Below are 22,809 nucleotides of genomic sequence, written 5' to 3' on the forward strand. Positions count from 1 at the left end.
GAGCTCCAGTAGAGCCCCAGTAGAGATACAGTAGAGAGACAGTAGAGCTCCAGTAGAGACCCAGTAGAGAAACAGTAGAGACAGTAGAAACCCAGTAGAGAAACAGTAGAGACAGTAGAGCTCCAGGAGAGACCCAGTAGAGAAACAGTAGAGACCCAGTAGAGACCCAGTAGAGACAGTAGAGACCCAGTAGAGACCCAGTAGAGACCCAGTAGAGACCCAGTAGAGAAACAGTAGAGACCCAGTAAAGACAGTAGAGCTCCAGTAGAGACCCAGTAGAGATACAGTAGAGACCCAGTAGAGACAGCAGAGCTCCAGTAGAGACCCAGTAGAGACAGTAGAGACCCAGTAGAGACAGCAGAGCTCCAGTAGAGACCCAGTAGAGACAGTAGAGACCCAGTAGAGACCCAGCAGAGACAGTAGAGCTTCAGTAGAGCCCCAGTAGAGATACAGTAGAGACCCAGTAGAGACAGTAGAGCTCCAGTAGAGACCCAGTAGAGACAGTAGAGCTCCAGTAGAGACCCAGTAGAGAAACAGTAGAGACAGTAGAAACCCAGTAGAGAAACAGTAGAGACAGTAGAGCTCCAGGAGAGACCCAGTAGAGAAACAGTAGAGACAGTAGAGACCCAGTAGAGACCCAGTAGAGACCCAGTAGAGAAACAGTAGAGACAGTAGAGACCCAGTAGAGACCCAGTAGAGAAACAGTAGAGACCCAGTAAAGACAGTAGAGCTCCAGTAGAGACCCAGTAGAGACAGTAGAGACTCAGTAGAGATACAGTAGAGACCCAGTAGAGACAGTAGAGACCCAGTAGAGACATTGCAGAGACAGTAGAGCTCCAGTAGAGCCCCAGTAGAGATACAGTAGAGACCCAGTAGAGACCCAGTAGAGACAGTAGAGCTCCAGTAGAGACAGTAGAGCTCCAGTAGAGACCCAGTAGAGACAGTAGAGACCCAATAGAGAAACATTAGAGACCCAGTAGAGACAGTAGAGACGCAGTAGAGAAACAGTAGAGACCCAGTAGAGAAACAGTAGAGACAGTAGAGACTCAGTAGAGATCCAGTAGAGACAGCAGAGCTCCAGTAGAGACCCAGTAGAGACAGTAGAGACCCAGTAGAGACATTGCAGAGACAGTAGAGCTCCAGTAGAGCCCCAGTAGAGATACAGTAGAGACCCAGTAGAGACAGTAGAGCTCCAGTAGAGACCCAGTAGAGACAGTAGAGCTCCAGTAGAGACAGTAGATCTCCAGTAGAGACCCAGTAGAGACAGTAGAGACCCAATAGAGAAACATTAGAGACCCAGTAGAGACAGTAGAGACCCAGTAGAGACAGTAGAGACCCAGTAGAGAAACAGTAGAGACCCAGTAGAGACCCAGTAGAGAAACAGTAGAGACCCAGTAGAGACCCAGTAGAGACCCAGTAGAGACAGTAGAGAAACAGTAGAGACCCAGTAGAGAAACAGTAGAGACCCAGTAGAGACACACTAGAGACCCAGTAGAGACCCAGTAGAGACCCAGTAGAGACCCAGTAGAGACAGCAGAGACCCAGTAGAGACCCAGTAGAGAAACAGTAGAGAAACAGTAGAGACCCAGTAAAGACCCAGTAGAGACCCAGTAGAGACCCAGTAGAGACCCAGTAGAGAAACAGTAGAGACCCAGTAGAGAAACAGTAGAGACCCAGTAAAGACAGTAGAGCTCCAGTAGAGACAATAGATCTCCAGTAGATACCAAGTAGAGACCCAGTAGAGACAGTAGAGACCCAGTAGAGACCCAGTAGAGAAACAGTAGAGACCCAGTAGAGAAACAGTAGAGACCCAGTAAAGACAGTAGAGCTCCAGTAGAGACAATAGATCTCCAGTAGATACCAAGTAGAGACCCAGTAGAGAAACAGTAGAGACCCAGTAAAGACAGTAGAGCTCCAGTAGAGACAATAGATCTCCAGTAGATACCAAGTAGAGACCCAGTAGAGACAGTAGAGACCCAGTAGAGACCCAGTAGAGAAACAGTAGAGACCCAGTAGAGAAACAGTAGAGACCCAGTAAAGACAGTAGAGCTCCAGTAGAGACAATAGATCTCCAGTAGATACCAAGTAGAGACCCAGTAGAGACAGTAGAGACCCAGTAGAGACCCAGTAGAGAAACAGTAGAGAAACAGTAGAGACCCAGTAAAGACAGTAGAGCTCCAGTAGAGACAATAGATCTCCAGTAGATACCAAGTAGAGACCCAGTAGAGACAGTAGAGACCCAGTAGAGACCCAGTAGACCCAGTAGAGACCCAGTAGAGACCCAGTAGACAGAGTCTTCTGAACAGCATTCTGAATCACTCTTTCTGGCTGCTCTTTGCAGTGTTGTCTGGTTTGGTCCTTGAGTCCTTAAACATCCTTTAAGCCTTAATAAAGACACATTCTTTACATTATCTGACTCCCTCTTCACCCTCCTCTCCCTCCTTTCCCTCCGCTCCCTCCTCACCCCCCCTCCTTTCCCTCCCTCCCTCCTCCCCTGCTCTCCCTCCTCACCCCCCCTCCTTTCCCTCCTCTCCCTCCTCTCCCTCATCTCCCTGCTCACCCTCCTCACCCTCCCTTCCCTCCTCACCCCCCTCCTTCCCTCCCTCACCCTCCTCTCCCTCCTCTCCCTCGCTTCCCTCCTCACCCTCCTCTCCCTCCTTTCCCTCCTCTCCTCCTCTCCCCCCAGCCCATCCCCCCCCCATCTTTCTTCCCAGCCGGCCACTCATCTACAGGCTGCAAGCTGTCAAAACAACCCAGGGACGGCCAGCCCACTACATCCTAACCCCTGGCCCCTAGATCTTGGCCTGTAACCCCTAGCACAGATGTGGCTCCTGTATCCCCCACCATCTGATAGCTAATAACTGTTAGCTGTTGATGTTAGCCTGAAATATCACATTTACATACATATTCACACCCTTTACTCAGTACTTTGTTGAAGCACCTTTGGCAGCGATTACAGCCTCCAGTCTTCTTGGGTGTGACGCTACAAGCTTGGCACACCTGTATTTGGGGATCTTCTCCCATTCTTCTCTGTAGATCCTCTCAAGCTCTGTCAGGTTGGATTGGGAGCGTCGCTGCACAGATATTTTCATGTCTCTCCAGAGATGTTGGATCGGGTTAAAGTCCATTCTGAGACTTGTCCCCAAGCCACTTCTGCGTTAACAGAAGCGGGTATCAGCCTGTTTCTGTTCTGCTCTGCATTATTCGGTGGGCTATGACCGTAACAGGGTGGTCAGGGTGGGCTATGACCGTAACAGGGTGGTCAGGGTGGGCTATGACCGTAACAGGGTGGTCAGGGTGGGCTATGACCGTAACAGGGTGGTCTATGACCTTAACAGGGTGGGCTATGACTGTAACAGGGTGGGCTATGACCGTAACAGGGTGGGCTATGACCGTAACAGAGTGGGCTATGACCTTAACAGGGTGGGCTATGACCGTAACAGGGTGGTCAGGGTGGGCTATGACCTTAACAGGGTGGGCTATGACTGTAACAGGGTGGGCTATGACCGTAACAGGGTGGTCAGGGTGGGCTATGACTGTAACAGGGTGGTCAGGGTGGGCTATGACCGTAACAGGGTGGGCTATGACCGTAACAGGGTGGTCAGGGTGGGCTATGACCGTAACAGGGTGGTCAGGGTGGGCTATGACCGTAACAGGGTGGTCTATGACCTTAACAGGGTGGGCTATGACTGTAACAGGGTGGGCTATGACCGTAACAGGGTGGGCTATGACCGTAACAGAGTGGGCTATGACCTTAACAGGGTGGGCTATGACCGTAACAGGGTGGGCTATGACCGTAACAGGGTGGTCTATGACCTTAACAGGGTGGGCTATGACTGTAACAGGGTGGGCTATGACCGTAACAGAGTGGGCTATGACCTTAACAGGGTGGGCTATGACCGTAACAGGGTGGGCTATGACCGTAACAGGGTGGGCTATGACCGTAACAGGGTGGGCTATGACCATAACAGGGTGGGCTATGACTGTAACAGGGTGGTCAGGGTGGGCTATGACCGTAACAGGGTGGGCTATGACCGTAACAGAGTGGGCTATGACCTTAACAGGGTGGGCTATGACCGTAACAGGGTGGGCTATGACCGTAACAGGGTGGGCTATGACCGTAACAGGGTGGTCAGGGTGGGCTATGACCGTAACAGGGTGGGCTATGACTGTAACAGGGTGGGCTATGACCGTAACAGGGTGGGCTATGACTGTAACAGGGTGGTCAGGGTGGGCTATGACTGTAACAGGGTGGTCAGGGTGGGCTATGACCATAACAGGGTGGGCTATGACTGTAACAGGGTGGGCTATGACTGTAACAGGGTGTGCTATGACCGTAACAGGGTGGGCTATGACTGTAACAGGGTGGTCAGGGTGGGCTATGACCGTAACAGGGTGGGCTATGACTGTAACAGGGTGGGCTATGACTGTAACAGGGTGGGCTATGACCGTAACAGGGTGGGCTATGACCGTAACAGGGTGGGCTATGACCGTAACAGGGTGGGCTATGACTGTAACAGGGTGGGCTATGACCGTAACAGGGTGGGCTATGACTGTAACAGGGCGGGCTATGACTGTAACAGGGTGGTCAGGGTGGGCTATGACTGTAACAGGGTGGGCTATGACCGTAACAGGGTGGTCAGGGTGGGCTATGACCGTAACAGGGTGGTCAGGGTGGGCTATGACCGTAACAGGGTGGGCTATGACCGTAACAGGGTGGTCAGGGTGGGCTATGACCGTAACAGGGTGGGCTATGACCGTAACAGGGTGGTCAGGGTGGGCTATGACCGTAACAGGGTGGGCTATGACCGTAACAGGGTGGGCTATGACCGTAACAGGGTGGGCTATGACCGTAACAGGGTGGGCTATGACTGTAACAGGGGTGGGGCTATGACCGTAACAGGGTGGGCTATGACCGTAACAGGGTGGGCTATGACTGTAACAGGGTGGGCTATGGCACCGTAACAGGGTGGTCAGGGTGGGCTATGACCGTAACAGGGGTGGCTATGACCGTAACAGGGTGGGCTATGACTGTAACAGGGTGGTCAGGGTGGGCTATGACCATAACAGGGTGGGGCTATGACTGTAACAGGGTGTGCTATGACCGTAACAGGGTGGGCTATGACTGTAACAGGGTGGTCAGGGGTGGGCTATGACCGTAACAGGTGGGCTATGACTGTAACAGGGTGTGCTATGACTGTAACAGGGTGGGCTATGACTGTAACAGGGTGGGCTATGACTGTAACAGGGTGGGCTATGACCGTAACAGGGTGGGCTATGACCGTAACAGGGTGGGCTATGACCGTAACAGGGTGGGCTATGACTGTAACAGGGTGGGCTATGACCGTAACAGGGTGGTCAGGGTGGGCTATGACCGTAACAGGGTGGTCAGGGTGGGCTATGACCTTAACAGGGTGGGCTATGACCGTAACAGGGTGGTCAGGGTGGGCTATGACCGTAACAGGGTGGGCTATGACCGTAACAGGGTGGGCTATGACCGTAACAGGGTGGTCAGGGTGGGCTATGACCGTAACAGGTTGGGCTATGACCGTAACAGGGTGGGCTATGACCGTAACAGGGTGGGCTATGACTGTAACAGGGTGGGCTATGACCGTAACAGGGTGGGCTATGACCGTAACAGGGTGGGCTATGACTGTAACAGGGTGGGCTATGACCGTAACAGGGTGGTCAGGGTGGGCTATGACCGTAACAGCGTGGGCTATGACTGTAACAGGGTGTGCTATGACCGTAACAGGGTGGGCTATGACTGTAACAGGGTGGGCTATGACCGTAACAGGGTGGGCTATGACCGTAACAGGGTGGGCTATGACCGTAACAGGGTGGGCTATGACTGTAACAGGGTGGGCTATGACTGTAACAGGGTGGGCTATGACCGTAACAGGGTGGGCTATGACCGTAACAGGGTGGTCAGGGTGGGCTATGACCGTAACAGGGTGGGCTATGACCGTAACAGGGTGGGCTATGACCGTAACAGGGTGGGCTATGACTGTAACAGGGTGGGCTATGACCGTAACAGGGTGGGCTATGATTTAACAGGGTGGGCTATGACTGTAACAGGGTGGGCTATGACCGTAACAGGGTGGTCAGGGTGGGCTATGACCGTAACAGGGTGGGCTATGACTGTAACAGGGTGTGCTATGACCGTAACAGTGTGGGCTATGACTGTAACAGGGTGGGCTATGACCGTAACAGGGTGGGCTATGACCGTAACAGGGTGGGCTATGACCGTAACAGGGTGGGCTATGACCGTAACAGGGTGGGCTATGACTGTAACAGGGTCGGCTATGACCGTAACAGGGTGGGCTATGACTGTAACAGGGTGGGCTATGACCGTAACAGGGTGGGCTATGACCGTAACAGGGTGGGCTATGACCGTAACAGGGTGGGCTATGACTGTAACAGGGTCGGCTTTGACCGTAACAGGGTGGGCTATGACTGTAACAGGGTGGGCTATGACTGTAACAGGGTGGGCTATGACCGTAACAGGGTGGGCTATGACCGTAACAGGGTGGTCAGGGTGGGCTATGACCGTAACAGGGTGGGCTATGACCGTAACAGGGTGGTCAGGGTGGGCTATGACTGTAACAGGGTGGGCTATGACCGTAACAGGGTGGGCTATGACCGTAACAGGGTGGGCTATGACCGTAACAGGGTGGGCGATGTACAGCTGCAGCGATCGTTTAGCTGCTCAGATAGTTGATGTTTAAAGTTGGTGAGGGGAATAAAAGTCTCCAATTTACAAATACAAAAACAATTTAAATAAATAGCTTTGTCATTATGGGGTATTTTGATGTCATTATGCGGTATTGTGATTTCATTATGGGATATTGTGATGTCATTATGGGGTATTGTGATGTCATGATGGGGTATTGTGATGTCATGATGGGGTATTGTGATGTCATTATGGTGTATTGTGATGTCATTATGGTGTATTGTGATGTTATTATGTGGTATTGTGATGTCATTATGGGGTATTGTGTTGTCATGCCCTGTACATTTATACAGTGTCTGGTTTGTCTGACCTGTGTTGCTTCCCCAGTGCCCTGACGGACCTCCGGGGAACGTCAGTGGGGTGTTAAATGGGACAGAAGTGATGGTCAGCTGGGAGGAACCAGATGGAAGGATGAACGGAGACCTACAGGGATACCTGCTGGAGTACAGCAGCCCCAATATGGAACAGGTCAGTGTGTTTAACACACACGCATGCAGTCTCTCTGTCTGTCTGTTTCCCTGTCTGTCTCTCTGTCTCTCTGTCTGTCTGTTTCTCTGTCTCTCTGTCTGTCTGTTTCTCTGTCTCTCTGTCTGTCTCTCTGTCTGTCTGTCTGTCTGTCTGTCTGTCTGTCTGTCTCTCTGTCTCTCTGTCTCTCTGTCTGTCTGTCTCTGTCTGTCTGTTTCTCTGTCTTTCTGTCTCTCTGTCTGTCTGTCTGTCTCTCTGTCTGTCTGTCTCTCAGGCTGTTATGTAACATGTCTCTCTGTCTGTCTGTCTCTCTGCCTCTCTGTCTGTCTGTCTCTGTCTGTCTGTTTCTCTGTCTTTCTGTCTCTCTGTCTGTCTGTCTGTCTCTCTGTCTGTCTGTCTCTCAGGCTGTTATGTAACATGTCTCTCTGTCTGTCTGTCTCTCTGCCTCTCTGTCTGTCTGTCTGTCTCTCTGTCTGTCTGTCTCTCTGTCTGTGTCTCTCTGTCTGTCTGTCTGTCTCTCTGTCTGTCTCTCAGGCTGTTATGTCACATGTCTCTCTGTCTCTGTCGCAGGCTGTAGTGGACACGGGCCTCTACACAGAGCTGTCCGTCAACCTGTCCGTCCCTCTGTCTAATGTGTCCTTCAGGGTGTGTGCCTACACCAAGGCGGGACAGGGGCCATGGACCCCCCTACACACCCTCACCCTTATCCCCCCTGGTGAGTGACACACTGGACAGAGATGGAGAGAAAGGGGGGCAGAGGAGAGAGAGGGGGGACAGAAGAGAGAGAGAGAAAGGGGGGCAGAGGAGAGAGAGGGGTGGGGGGGGGGGGACAGAGGAGAGAGAGAGGGGGGGCAGAAGAGAGAGAGAGTGGGGGGGAGTGAGGGGGACAGAGGGAGAGAGAGGGGGGGGCAGAAGAGAGAGAGAGAGGGGGCGGAGTGAGGGGGGACAGAGGAGAGAGAGAGGGGGTGAGAGTGGGGGACAGAGGAGAGAGGGGGGGGAGTGAGGGGGACAGAGGAGAGAGAGAGGGGGGTGAGGGGGACAGAGGAGAGAGAGAGAGAGGGGGGAGGAGTGGGGGGGACAGAGGAGAGAGAGAGAGAGGGGGAGTGAGGGGGACAGAGGAGAGAGAGAGAGGGGGTGAGAGTGGGGGGCAGAGGAGAGAGAGAGGGGGGGTGAGAGTGGGGGGGGCAGAGGGAGAGAGAGATGGATTGTGGAACGATGGGCATTGGAATAAACTAGTAGTTGTAAGAAAGTTCAATAAATTAGTTAGTTAGTTAGTTGTTTAACTGTTTATTTACCTTCGTTATGGGTGATATCTGTTCTGTTTATTTACAGAAATGGGAGAGCTTCAATCCAGAGGTACGAAACACACTACACTACACACACTACACTACACTACACACACTACACTACACACACTACACACTGCACTACACTACACTACACTACACTACACACACTACACTACACACACTACACTACACTACACTACACTACACTACACACACTACACTACACACACTGCACACACTACACACTACACACTACACTGCACACACTACACTACACACACTACACTACACACACTACACTACACACACTACACTACATACACTACACACACTACACTACACACACTACACTACACACACTACACACACTACACTACACACACTACACACTACACACTGCACACACTACACTACACACACTACACACTACACACACTACACACACTACACACACTACACACTACACACTGCACACACTACACTACACACACTACACTACACACACTAGGGGGACACTACACACTACACTACACACACTACACTACACACACTACACACTACACACACTACACTACACACACTACACTACACACACTACACTACACACACTACACACTACACACTACACACTACACTACACACACTACACTACACACACTACACTACACACACTACACTACACTACACACACTACACTACACACACTACACTACACACTACACTACACACACTACACACACACACTACACACACTACACACACTACACTACACACACTACACACACACACACACACACACTACACACACTACACACACACACTACACACACTACACTACACACACTACACTACACTACACTACACACACTACACTACACACACTACACACTACACACTGCACACACTACACTACACACACTACACACTACACACTACACACACTACACACTGCACACACTACACTACACACTACACACACTACACTACACACACTACACTACACACACTACACTACACACACTACACTACACACACTACACACACTACACACTACACACTACACTACACACACTACACTACACACACTACACACTCTACACTACACACACTACACTACACACACTACACTACACACACTACACACTATACACACTACACACACTACACTACACACACTACACTACACACTACACACTGCACACTGCACACACTACACTACACACACTACACACTACACACTACACACACTACACTACACACACTACACTACACACTACACACACTACACTACACACACTACACTACACACACTACACTACACACACTACACTACACACACTACACACTACACACACTACACACTACACACACACACTACACACACACACTACACTACACACACTACACTACACACTCTACACTACACTACACACACTACACTACACACACTACACACTACACACACTACACACACTACACACTGCACACACTACACACTGCACACACTACACTACACACACTACACACACTACACACTACACACACACACTACACTACACACACTACACACTACACACACTACACTACACACACTACACTACACACACTACACTACACACACTACACACTACACACACTACACTACACACACTACACTACACTACACACACTACACTACACACACTACACTACACACACTACACACTACACACTACACACACTACACTACACACACTACACACTACACACTGCACACACTACACTACACACACTACACTACACACACTACACACTGCACACACTACACTACACACACTACACTACACACACTACACTACACACACTGCACACACTACACTACACACACTACACTACACTCACTACACACTACAAACTACACACACTACACACTACAAACTACACACACACACGCAGTCTACTAATAGTGTCATCAAGTTTTTCTGACCACAAAGTTGTCATTCTCCTTCTGTTTCTCTGAGACTGTGGTCTCCCATGAACCTCATAGTTTTCCTTCTCCTTCTAAGAAAAGGGAAGCAGAGAGCAGAGAGCAGAGAGAAAGGAGAAGAATAGACTAAATTGAGAAGGAAGGCGGAGTAAAGGGGAGGAGGGGGATGGAGAGGGGAGGAGGGGGATGGAGAGGGGAGGAGGGGAGGGGGATGGAGAGGGGAGGAGGGGGATGGAGAGGGGAGGAGGGGGATGGAGAGGGGAGGAGGGGGATGGAGAGGGGAGGAGGGGGATGGAGAGGGGAGGAGGGGGATGGAGAGGGGAGGAGGGGGATGGAGAGGGGAGGAGGGGGGGGGGGATGGAGAGGGGAGGAGGGGGGATGGAGAGGGAGGAGGGGGATGGAGAGGGGAGGAGGGGGATGGAGAGGGGAGGAGGGGGATGGAGAGGGGATGAGGGGGATGGAGAGGGGAGGAGGGGGATGGAGAGGGGAGGATGGAGAGGGGAGGAGGGGGAGGAGAGGATGGGAGAGGGGAGGAGGGGGATGGAGAGGGGAGGAGGGGGATGGAGAGGGGAGGAGGGGGATGGAGAGGGGAGGAGGGGGATGGAGAGGGAGGATGGAGAGGGGAGGAGGGGGAGGAGGATGGAGAGGGGGGAGGGGGATGGAGAGGGGAGGAGGAGGAGGGGGATGGAGAGGGAGGATGGAGAGGGAGGAGGGGGAGGAGAGGATGGAGAGGGGAGGAGGGGGATGGAGAGGGGAGGGGGGGGATGGAGAGGGGAGGAGGGGGATGGAGAGGGGAGGATGGAGAGGGGAGGAGAGGATGGAGAGGGGAGGAGGGGGGGATGGAGAGGGGAGGAGGGGGATGGAGAGGGGAGGAGGGGGATGGAGAGGGGAGGAGGGTGGAGGGGGAGGATGGAGAGGGGAGGAGGGGAGGAGAGGATGGAGAGGGGAGGAGGTGGGGGAGAGGAAGGAGAGGGGGAGGAGAGGGGGAGGGGATGGAGAGGGGAGGGGAGGAGGGTGGGGGAGAGGATGAGAGGGGAGGGGAGGAGGTGGGGAGAGGATGGAGAGGGGGGAGGAGGGGGGAGGGGGATGGAGAGGGGAGGGGAGGAGGTGGGGGATGGAGAGGGGAGGGGAGGTGGGGGATGGAGAGGGGAGGGGAGGGGTATGGAGAGGGGAGGAGAGGGTAGGAGGGGGATGAGGGGGATGGAGAGGGGAGGAGGGGGGGAGAGGGGAGGAGAGGAGTCTCTGCTATACACCCTGGTCTCTACTATAACCCGCATAGTAAACTATACACCCTGGTCTCTACTATACACCCTGGTCTCTACTATACACCCTGGTCTCTACTATAACCCCCATAGTAAACTATACACCCTGGTCTCTACTATACACCCTGGTCTCTACTATACACCCTGGTATCTACTATAACCCCCATAGTAAACTATACACCCTGGTCTCTACTATACACCCTGGTCTCTACTATACACCCTGGTCTCTACTATACACCCTGGTCTCTACTATACACCCTGGTATCTACTATACACCCTGGTCTCTACTATAACCCCCATAGTAAACTATACACCATGGTCTCTACTATACACCCTGGTCTCTACTATACACCCTGGTCTCTACTATACACCCTGGTCTCTACTATAACCCCCATAGTAAACTATACACCCTGGTCTCTACTATACACCCTGGTCTCTACTATACACCCTGGTATCTACTATACACCCTGGTCTCTACTATAACCCCATAGTAAACTATACACCCTGGTCTCTACTATACACCCTGGTCTCTACTATACACCCATAGTAAACTATACACCCTGGTCTCTACTGTACACCCTGGTCTCTACTATAACCCCAAGAGTAAACTATACACCCTGGTCTCTACTATACACCCTGGTATCTACTATAACACCCATAGTTAACTATACACCCTGGTCTCTAATATAACCCCCATAGTAAACTATACACCCTGGTATCTACTATACACCCTGGTATCTACTATACACCCTGGTCTCTACTATACACCATGGTCTCTACTATACACCCTGGTCTCTACTATAACCCCCATAGTGAACTATACACCCTGGTCTCTACTATACACCCTGGTCTCTACTATACACCCTGGTCTCTACTATACACCCTGGTCTCTACTATACACCCTGGTCTCTACTATACACCCTGGTCTCTACTATAACCCCCATAGTGAACTATACACCCTGGTCTCTACTATACACCCTGGTATCTACTATACACCCTGGTCTCTACTATACACCCTGGTATCTACTATACACCCTGGTCTCTACTATAACCCCCATAGTAAACTATACACCCTGGTCTCTACTATACACCCTGGTCTCTACTATACACCCTGGTCTCTACTATACACCCTGGTCTCTACTATACACCCTGGTCTCTACTATACACCCTGGTCTCTACTATAACCCCCATAGTAAACTATACACCCTGGTCTCTACTATACACCCTGGTCTCTACTATACACCCTGGTCTCTACTATACACCCTGGTCTCTACTATACACCCTGGTCTCTACTATACACCCTGGTCTCTACTATACACCCTGGTCTCTACTATAACCCCCATAGTAAACTATACACCCTGGTCTCTACTATAACCCCCATAGTAAACTATACACCCTGGTCTCTACTATACACCCTGGTCTCTACTATACACCCTGGTCTCTACTATAACCCCTATCTACTATACACCCTGGTCTCTACTATACACCCTGGTCTCTACTCTACTATACACCCTGGTCTCTACTATAACCCCCATAGTCTCTACTATAAACTATACACCCTGGTCTCTACTATACACCCTGGTAACCCCCTCTACTATACACCCTGGTCTCTACTATACACCCTGGTCTCTACTATACACCCCCCATAGTAAACTATACACCCTGGTATAACTATACACCCTGGTCTCTACTATACACCCTGGTATCTACTATACACCCTGGTCTCTACTATACACCCTGGTATCTAATATAACCCCCATAGTAAACTATACACCCTGGTCTCTACTATACACCCTGGTATCTACTATACACCATGGTCTCTACTATACACCCTGGTATCTAATATAACCCCCATAGTAAACTATACACCCTGGTATCTACTATAACCCCCATAGTAAACTATACACCCTGGTCTCTAATATAACCCCCATAGTAAACTATACACCCTGGTCTCTACTATACACCCTGGTCTCTACTATAACCCCCATAGTAAACTATACACCCTGGTCTCTACTATACACCCTGGTCTCTACTATACACCCTGGTATCTACTATAACCCCCATAGTAAACTATACACCCTGGTCTCTACTATACACCCTGGTCTCTACTATAACCCCCATAGTAAACTATACACCCTGGTCTCTACTATACACCCTGGTCTCTACTATACACCCTGGTCTCTACTATACACCCTGGTCTCTACTATAACCCCCATAGTAAACTATACACCCTGGTCTCTACTATACACCCTGGTATCTACTATAACCCCGTAGAGTAAACTATACACCCTGGTCTCTACTATACACCCTGGTATCTACTATAACACCCATAGTTAACTATACACCCTGGTCTCTAATATAACCCCATAGTAAACTATACACCCTGGTATCTACTATACACCCTGGTCTCTACTATACACCCTGGTCTCTACTATACACCATGGTATCTACTATACACCCTGGTCTCTACTATAACCCCATAGTAAACTATACACCCTGGTCTCTGCTATACACCCTGGTATCTACTATACACCCTGGTATCTACTATACACCCTGGTCTCTACTATACACCCTGGTATCTACTATAACCCCCATAGTAAACTATACACCCTGGTCTCTACTATACACCCTGGTCTCTACTATACACCCTGGTCTCTACTATACACCCTGGTCTCTACTATACACCCTGGTATCTACTATACACCATGGTCTCTGCTATACACCATGGTCTCTACTATACACCATGGTCTCTACTATACACCATGGTCTCTACTATACACCATGGTCTCTGCTATACACCATGGTCTCTACTATACACCATGGTCTCTACTATACACCATGGTCTCTACTATACACCATGGTCTCTGCTATACACCATGGTCTCTACTATACACCATGGTCTCTACTATACACCCTGGTCTCTACTATACACCCTGGTCTCTACTATAACCCCCATAGTAAACTATACACCCTGGTCTCTACTATACACCCTGGTCTCTACTATACACCCTGGTCTCTACTATACACCCTGGTCTCTACTATACACCCTGGTCTCTACTATACACCCTGGTATCTACTATAACCCCCATAGTAAACTATACACCCTGGTATCTACTATACACCCTGGTCTCTACTATAACCCCCATAGTAAACTATACACCCTGGTCTCTACTATACACCCTGGTCTCTACTATACACCCTGGTCTCTACTATAACCCCATAGTAAACTATACACCCTGGTCTCTACTATACACCCTGGTCTCTACTATACACCCTGGTCTCTACTATAACCCCCATAGTAAACTATACACCCTGGTCTCTACTATACACCCTGGTCTCTACTATACACCCTGGTCTCTACTATACACCCTGGTCTCTACTATACACCCTGGTCTCTACTATACACCCTGGTATCTACTATAACCCCCATAGTAAACTATACACCCTGGTCTCTACTATACACCCTGGTAACTAACCCCCTACTATACACCCCCCACCCTGGTCTCTACTATACACCCTGGTCTCTACTATACACCCTGGTCTCTACTATACACCCTGGTCTCTACTATAACCCCCATAGTAAACTATACACCATGGTCTCTACTATACACCCTGGTCTCTACTATAACCCCCATAGTAAACTATACACCCTGGTCTCTACTATACACCCTAGTCTCTACTATACACCCTGGTCTCTACTATAACCCCATAGTAAACTATACACCCTGGTCTCTACTATAACCTGGTCTCCCCCATAGTAAACTATACACCCTGGTCTCTACTATACACCCTGGTCTCTGGTATAACCACATAGTAAACTATACACCCTGGTCTCTACTATACACCCTGGTCTCTGGTATAACCCCATAGTAAACTATACACCCTGGTCTCTACTATACACCCTGGACCCTGGTCTCTACATAGTAAACTATACACCCTGGTCTCTACTATACACCCTGGTCTCCCCCATAGTAAACTATACACCCTGGTCTCTACTATAACCCCCATAGTAAACTATACACCCTGGTCTCTACTATACACCCTGGTCTCTGGTATAACCACATAGTAAACTATACACCCTGGTCTCTACTATACGCCCTGGTATCTACTATAACCCCCATAGTAAACTATACACCCTGGTCTCTACTATAACCCCCATAGTAAACTATACACCCTAGTCTCTACTATACACCCTGGTCTCTACTATACACCCTGGTCTCTACTATACACCCTGGTCTCTACTATATAGTAAAACTATACACCCAGTCTCTACTATACACCCTGGTCTCGACTGTAAACCCCATTGACACACGAGTGCATTCACACAACCCCCAGCACACACATACACACAAACACATTCACACAGCACACACAACACACAGACACACACACACACACGCAGACACACACACACAGACAGACACACACACACAGACACACACACACACAAACACACACACACAACCCCCAAGCCCTACAACAACCCCAGTGGCACGGCTTCTCTAGAAACTCTGTCCTTCTCCTCAAGGAAGCACATGACTGACCCCACCTCCCCTCCTCTCCCCCAGATACCTCCTACCAGCCGCTCTTCTCTTGGCACTGGTGGTATGTTGTCATGGCGATAGCTGTTGCTGTGGCACTAGCAGTCCTAATGGCAGTGTACGTGGCCAAACTACGGCGGAAGGAGACACGCTTTGGGTGAGTAGGCTCCTCAGTCTCCCAGGCGGAGTGTGTGTGTGTGTGTGTGTGTGTGTGTGTGTGTGTGTGTGTGTGTGTGTGTGTGCGTGCGTGCGTGCGTGCGTGCGTGCGTGCGTGACGTAATGAAGTCTATAACCCATCTGGAGAGTCGTTATATAACTCATCTGGAGAGTCTATAACCCATCTGGAGAGTCTATAACCCATCTGGAGAGTCTATAACTCATCTGGAGAGTCTATAACCCTCTGGAGAGTCTATAATCCCTCTGGAGAGTCTATAACTCATCTGGAGAGTCTATAACTCATCTGGATAGTCTATAACTCATCTGGAGAGTCTATAACCCTCTGGAGAGTATATAACCCTCTGAGAGTCTATAATATATAACTCATCTGGAGAGTCTATAACCCATCTGGAGAGTCTATAACCCTCTGAGAGTATATAATCCCTCTGGAGAGTCTATAACTCATCTGGAGAGTCTATAACCCATCTGGAGAGTCTATAACCCATCTGGAGAGTCTATAACTCATCTGGAGAGTCTATGATCCCTCTGAGAGTCTATAACCCATCTGGAGAGTCTATAACTCATCTGGAGAGTCTATAATCCCTATGGAGAGTCTATAATCCCTCTGGAGAATCTATAACCCCCTCTGAGAGTCTATAACCCTCTGAGAGTATATAACCCATCTGGAGAGTCTATACACCCATCTGGAGAGTCTATAACACATATGTAGAGTATATAACCCATCTGGAGAGTATATAACCTCTGGAAAGTATATAACCCATCTGGAGAGTCTATAACCCATCTGGAGAGTCTATAACCCATATGGAGAGTATATAACCGATCTGGAGTGTCTATGTAACCCATCTGGAGAGTATATAACCCATCTGGAGAGTCTATACACCATCTGGATAGTCTATAACCCACCTGGAAAGTCTATAACCCATCTGGAGAGTCTGTAACCCATCTGGGAGAGTATATAACCCATCTGGAGAGTCTATAACTCATCTGGAGAGTAACCCTCTGGAGAGTATATAACCCTCTGGAGAGTATATAACCCTCTGGAGAGTCTATAATCCCTCTGGAGAGCCCCTCATCTGGAGAGTCTATTGCCCATCTGAGAGTATATACCCCATCTGGAGAGTCTATAACACATCTGGAGAGTATATAACCATCTGGAATAGTATATAACTCATCTGGAGAGTCTATAACCCATCTGGAGAGTCTGTAACCCATCTGGAGGGTATATAACCCATCTGGAGAGTATATAACCCATCTGGAGAGTCTATATCCCATCTGGAGAGTATATAACCAATCTGGAGAGTCTATAACCCATCTGGAGAGTCTATAACCCATCTGGAGAGTCTATAACCCATCTGGAGTGTCTATGTAACCCATCTGGGAGAGTCTATAACCCATCTGGAGAATATATTCTCCATCTGGAAAAGTCTATAACCCATCTGGAGTGTCTATATAACCCATCTGGGAGTCTATAACCCATCTGGAGAGTCTATAACCCATCTGAGAGTCTATATCCCATCTGGAGAGTCTATAACCCATCTGGAGAGTCTATAACCCATCTGAGAGTCTACACCCCATCTGGAGAGTCTACACCCCATCTGGAGTGTCTATACTCCATCTGGAGAGTCTATAACACATATGTAGAGTATATAACCCATCTGGAGAGTCTATAACCCATCTGAGAGTATATAACCAATCTGGAGAGTCTATAACCCATCTGGAGAGTCTATAACCCATCTGGAGTGTCTATGTAACCCATCTGGAGAGTCTATAACCCATCTGAGAGTCTATAACCCATCTGGAGTGTCTATGTAACCCATCTGGAGAGTCTATAACCCATCTGGAGAATATATTCTCCATCTGGAGAGTCTATATATCACATCTGGAGTGTCTATATAACCCATCTGGAGAGTCTATAACCCATCTGAGAGTCTATGTAACCCATCTGGAGAGTCTATATCCCATATGGAGAGTCTATAACCCATCTGGAGAGTCTATAACCCATCTGGAGAGTCTACACCCCATCTGGAGAGTCTATACTCCATCTGGAGAGTCTATAACACATATGTAGAGTATATAACCCATCTGGAGAGTCTATAACCCATCTGGAGAGTCTATAACCCATCTGGAGAGTATATAACCCATCTGGAGAGTATATAACCCATCTGGAGAGTCTATAACCCATATGGAGAGTCTATAACCCATCTGAGAGTCTATAATCCCTCTGAGAGTCTATAACCCTCTGGAGAGTCTATACAACCCATCTGTAGAGTCTACAACCCATCTGGAGAGTATATACCTCATCTGGAGAGTCTATAACCCATCTGAGAGTCTATAACCCATCTGGAGAGTCTATATCCCATCTGGAGAGTCTATAACCCATCTGGAGAGTCTATAACCCATCTGAGAGTCTACACCCCATCTGAGTGTCTATACTCCATCTGGAGAGTCTATAACCCATCTGGAGAGTCTAAAACCCATCTGGAGAGTATATAACCTATTTGAAAGTCTATAACCCATCTGGAGAGCCTATAACCCATCTGGAGAGTCTATAACCCATCTGGAGAGTCTATAACCCATCTGGAGAGTCTATAACCCCATCTGGAGAATCTAGAACCCATCTGGAGAGTCTAGAACCCATCTGGAGACTCTAGAACCCATTTGAAGATTCTATAACCTATTTGGAGAGTCTATCTGGAACCCACTTGGAGACTCTAAAACCACACTGGCGATTCTAGAACCCATTTAGAGACTCTGGGAACCAATCTGTTTTGGTCAGACATCAGATTCCTTCACATCTGGACAGAAATGTACTTCTTCAGCTGTGTTTGTCCATCTGACTACAGGTGTGACAACTGATTTATGTTTCTATGTTTTTCTATGTGTATATGTGTGTGTGTGTGTGTGTGTGTGTGTATAACCCATCTGGAGTGTATGTGTGTGTGTGTGTGTGTGCGTGTGTGTGTGTGTAACCCATCTGGTGAGTGTGTGTGTGTGTGTGTGTGTGTGTGTGTGTGTGTGTGCGTGCGTGCATATACGTTTGTTTGTGTGTGTGTGTAACCCATGTGTGTGTGTATGTCTTGTTTGTGTGTGTGTGTGTATGGTGTGCATAACCCATTGGAGAGTCTATAATCCCTCTGGAGAGTCTTAACCCTCTGGAGAGTGTGTAACCCATCTGGAGAGTCTATAACCCATATACGTTTGTGTGTGTGTGTGTATAACCCATCTGGAGTGTCTATGTCTGTGTGCGTGTGTGTGTGTCTATACCCATGTGGAGAGTCTGTGTGTGTGAGAGTGTGTCTGAGTGTATGTGTGTGTGTGTGTGTGTGTGTGTGTGTGTGTGTGTGTGTGTGTGCATAAACGTTTGTGTGTAACATGTGGAGAGTCTATGTGTGTCTGGAGAATCTAGAACCCATCTGGAGACTCAGCTCTGAGACTCTAGAACCCATTTGTGTGTGTGTGTTTGGTGAGTGTAGAACCGTTTGGAGACTGCACTTGAGATGCTTGCATATACAGAAAATGTTTGTGCGTGTTTGTGTGTGTGTGCATGTGTGCTTGCATATGTGTGCGTGTGTGTGTGTGTGTGTGTGTGTGTGTGTGTGTGTGTGTGTGTGTGTGTGTGTGTGTGTGTGTGTGTGTGTGTGTGTGTGTGTGTGCGTGCATATACGTTGTTTGTGTGTGTGTGTGTGTGTGTGTGCATGTGCATATATGTTGTGCGTGTGTGTGTGTGTTGTGGAAGTGTTTGACATGCTGTGTGTGTGGAGTGTGTGTGTGTGTGTGAGGTACAGAGCGTGTGCGTGTGCTACAGCCGCAGGTGTGTGTGAGGCCATACATGTTTGTGTGTCTCTGTCTCTCCATACCCGATCCTAGATCCTGTACCTGATCCTAGATCCTCCCTACCCGATCCTAGATCCTCCATACCTGATCCTAGTGTCCTCCCTGATCCTGTGATCCTGCATAATGTTTGATCGTGATCCTGTGTTAACAGGGAAGTGTTAGATCCTCCCCTACCTGAGAGTAGATCCTCCCTACCTGATCCTAGATCCTCCCCATACAGCCATCCAGATCCTCCTGAGGCCACCTGAGTCCCTAGTCCTCCCTACCTGATCCTAGATCCTCCCTACCTGATCCTAGATCCTCCCTACCTGATCCTAGATCCTCCCTACCCGATCCTAGATCCTCCCTACCTGATCCTAGATCCTCCTACCTGATCCTAGATCCTCCCTACCTGATTCTAGATCCTCCATACCTGATCCTAGATCCTCCCTACCTGATCCTAGATCCTCCCTACCTGATCCTAGATCCTCCCTACCTGATCCTAGATCCTCCCTACCTGATCCTAGATCCTCCCTACTCCGGATCCTAGATCCCTCCCTACCTGATCCTAGATCCTCCATACCCGATCCTAGATCCTCCCTACCTGATCCTAGATCCTCCCTACCTGGATTCTAGATCCTCCATACCTGATTCTAGATCCTCCCTACCTGGATCCTAGATCCTCCATACCTGATCCTAGATCCTCCCTACCTGATCCTAGATCCTCCCTACCTGATCCTAGATCCTCCCTACCTGATCCTAGATCCTCCCTACCTGATCCTAGAGCAGTGGAAGATGGGCGCTCTACATGTCCTTACATGTAACTGACCTCAGGATATGTATAGCTAGATGGATAGAGTCTCCTGCGTCAACTTGCCTGTTTTTTCTGACACCAGAGATGGAAGCAAGCCTGCCCCAACACATACTCATCATACAGTCCTAGTCCAACATACTGCATACAGTATACTGTATCACCTATACAATACTACGTACCTACTGTATACTTAACCATCTTTACAATACTATATACATACTGTATAATTATATTAATTACTGCATACATACTGTATACTAAACCACCTATACACACATATCCACATTGTATATCATACAATACTACATACATACTGAATAATATAAAATACTACATACATACTGTATACTATATAATACTACGTTCATACGGTATACTATAACACCGATAAGACATTACTACATTCATATTGTATACCATACAGTACGACACACATACTGAATACTATACCACCTATAAAATACTACATACATACTGCATACTATATAATACTAATGCAGACATACTGTATACTATACCACCTAAACAATACTACATACATACTGCATACTATATAATACTATGTACATACTGTATACTATACCACCGATACATTACTACATTCATATTGTATACCATACAGCAATTACACACATACTGAATACTATACCACCTAAACAATACTACATACATACTGCATACTATATAATACTATGTACATACTGTATACTATACCACCGATACATTACTACATTCATATTGTATACCATACAGTACGACACACATACGGAATACTATACCACCTAAACGATACTACACACATACTGTATGCTGTACCTGTATAGTGTTTACCCTCTTTGCCAGTGCTTGGCCTAACACAGTACTTCAGTGTCCTATATAGGAGTGTTGATGAGGACAGTATCATAACCAGGGTCTGTTTTTAGCTGAATCCACCCAGAGATAAGCTGAGCTTAGCATCAATACATTAATAACACCCCTCTACAGCCAAGTACCATTCAATAGAGCACAGTACAATAGAGTACAGTATAGTACAGTAAAGTAGAGTAGACTACAGTACAGTAGAGTACAGTAGAGTAGAGTACAGTAGAGTACAGTAGAAAACAGTACCCTGGAGTACAGTAGAGTACAGTAGAGTAGAGTACAGTAGAGTAGAGTACAGTAGAGTACAGTAGAAAACAGTACTCTATGTACAGTAGAGTACAGTAGAGTAGAGTACAGTAGAAAACAGTACCCTGGAGTACAGTAGAGTACAGTAGAGTACAGTAGAGTACAGTACCCTGGAGTACAGTAGAGTACAGTACAGTAAAACAGAGTACTCTAGATTACAGTAGAGTACAGTACAGTAAAAACAGAGTACCCTAGAGTACAATAGAGGACAGTACAGTATAGAAGAGAACAGTATAGTAGAGTACAGTACTGTGCAGTATAGTATAGTAAAGTATTATAGTGTACAGTACAGTAGAGTATAGTATAGTACAGTAGAGTATAGTAGAGTACAGTACAGTAGAGTAGAGTACAGTACATTAGAGTACAGTACAGTACAGCACAGTAGAGTATATTAGAGCGCAGTAGAGTACAGTACAGTAGAGTACATTAGAGTACAGTACTCTACAGGAGAGTACAGTAGAGTAGAGTACACTACAGTAGAGTACAGTAGAGTACAGTAGAGTACAGTACACTACACTACAGTAGAGTACAGTACAGAAGAGCACAGTACAGTAGAGTAGAGTACAGTAGAGTACAGTACAT

At 48.3% G+C, this 22,809-nt stretch overlaps 1 protein-coding gene and 1 long non-coding RNA gene across 2 annotated transcripts; one reads left to right on the forward strand and one right to left on the reverse strand.

Annotated features, from left to right (window-relative positions):
* Positions 1-7,069: 7,069 nt before the first annotated feature.
* On the forward strand, positions 7,070-16,471 carry LOC127926531 (tyrosine-protein kinase receptor UFO-like). Its single transcript, XM_052511954.1, has 4 exons — positions 7,070-7,201; positions 7,769-7,913; positions 8,531-8,554; positions 16,284-16,471. The coding sequence occupies exons 1-4, from the start codon at positions 7,115-7,117 to the stop codon at positions 16,415-16,417; spliced, it is 390 nt and encodes a 129-aa protein (XP_052367914.1). The 5' UTR covers positions 7,070-7,114; the 3' UTR covers positions 16,418-16,471.
* Positions 16,472-20,538: 4,067 nt separating this feature from the next.
* On the reverse strand, positions 20,539-21,024 carry LOC127926530 (uncharacterized). The gene is made up of 3 exons (XR_008124401.1): positions 20,937-21,024; positions 20,680-20,763; positions 20,539-20,575 (listed from the first exon to the last, which is right to left on the reverse strand). It is a non-coding gene; the product is annotated as an uncharacterized LOC127926530 (long non-coding RNA).
* Positions 21,025-22,809: the final 1,785 nt, after the last annotated feature.

Source organism: Oncorhynchus keta, unplaced genomic scaffold, assembly GCF_023373465.1.
Source record: "Oncorhynchus keta strain PuntledgeMale-10-30-2019 unplaced genomic scaffold, Oket_V2 Un_contig_7741_pilon_pilon, whole genome shotgun sequence".
Classification (NCBI taxonomy): Eukaryota; Metazoa; Chordata; class Actinopteri; order Salmoniformes; family Salmonidae; genus Oncorhynchus; species Oncorhynchus keta.

What these genes read in the sequence shown, in the direction of transcription:
- LOC127926531 (XM_052511954.1), top strand. Translation starts at nt 7,115, where the DNA reads ATGGTCAGCTGGGAGGAACCAGATGGAAGGATGAACGGAGACCTACAG. An exon ending in CCTCACCCTTATCCCCCCTG is followed by an intron (nt 7,914 to 8,530) that starts GTGAGTGACACA and finishes GTTTATTTACAG; the next exon opens with AAATGGGAGAGCTTCAATCC. An exon ending in GGGAGAGCTTCAATCCAGAG is followed by an intron (nt 8,555 to 16,283) that starts GTACGAAACACA and finishes CCTCTCCCCCAG; the next exon opens with ATACCTCCTACCAGCCGCTC.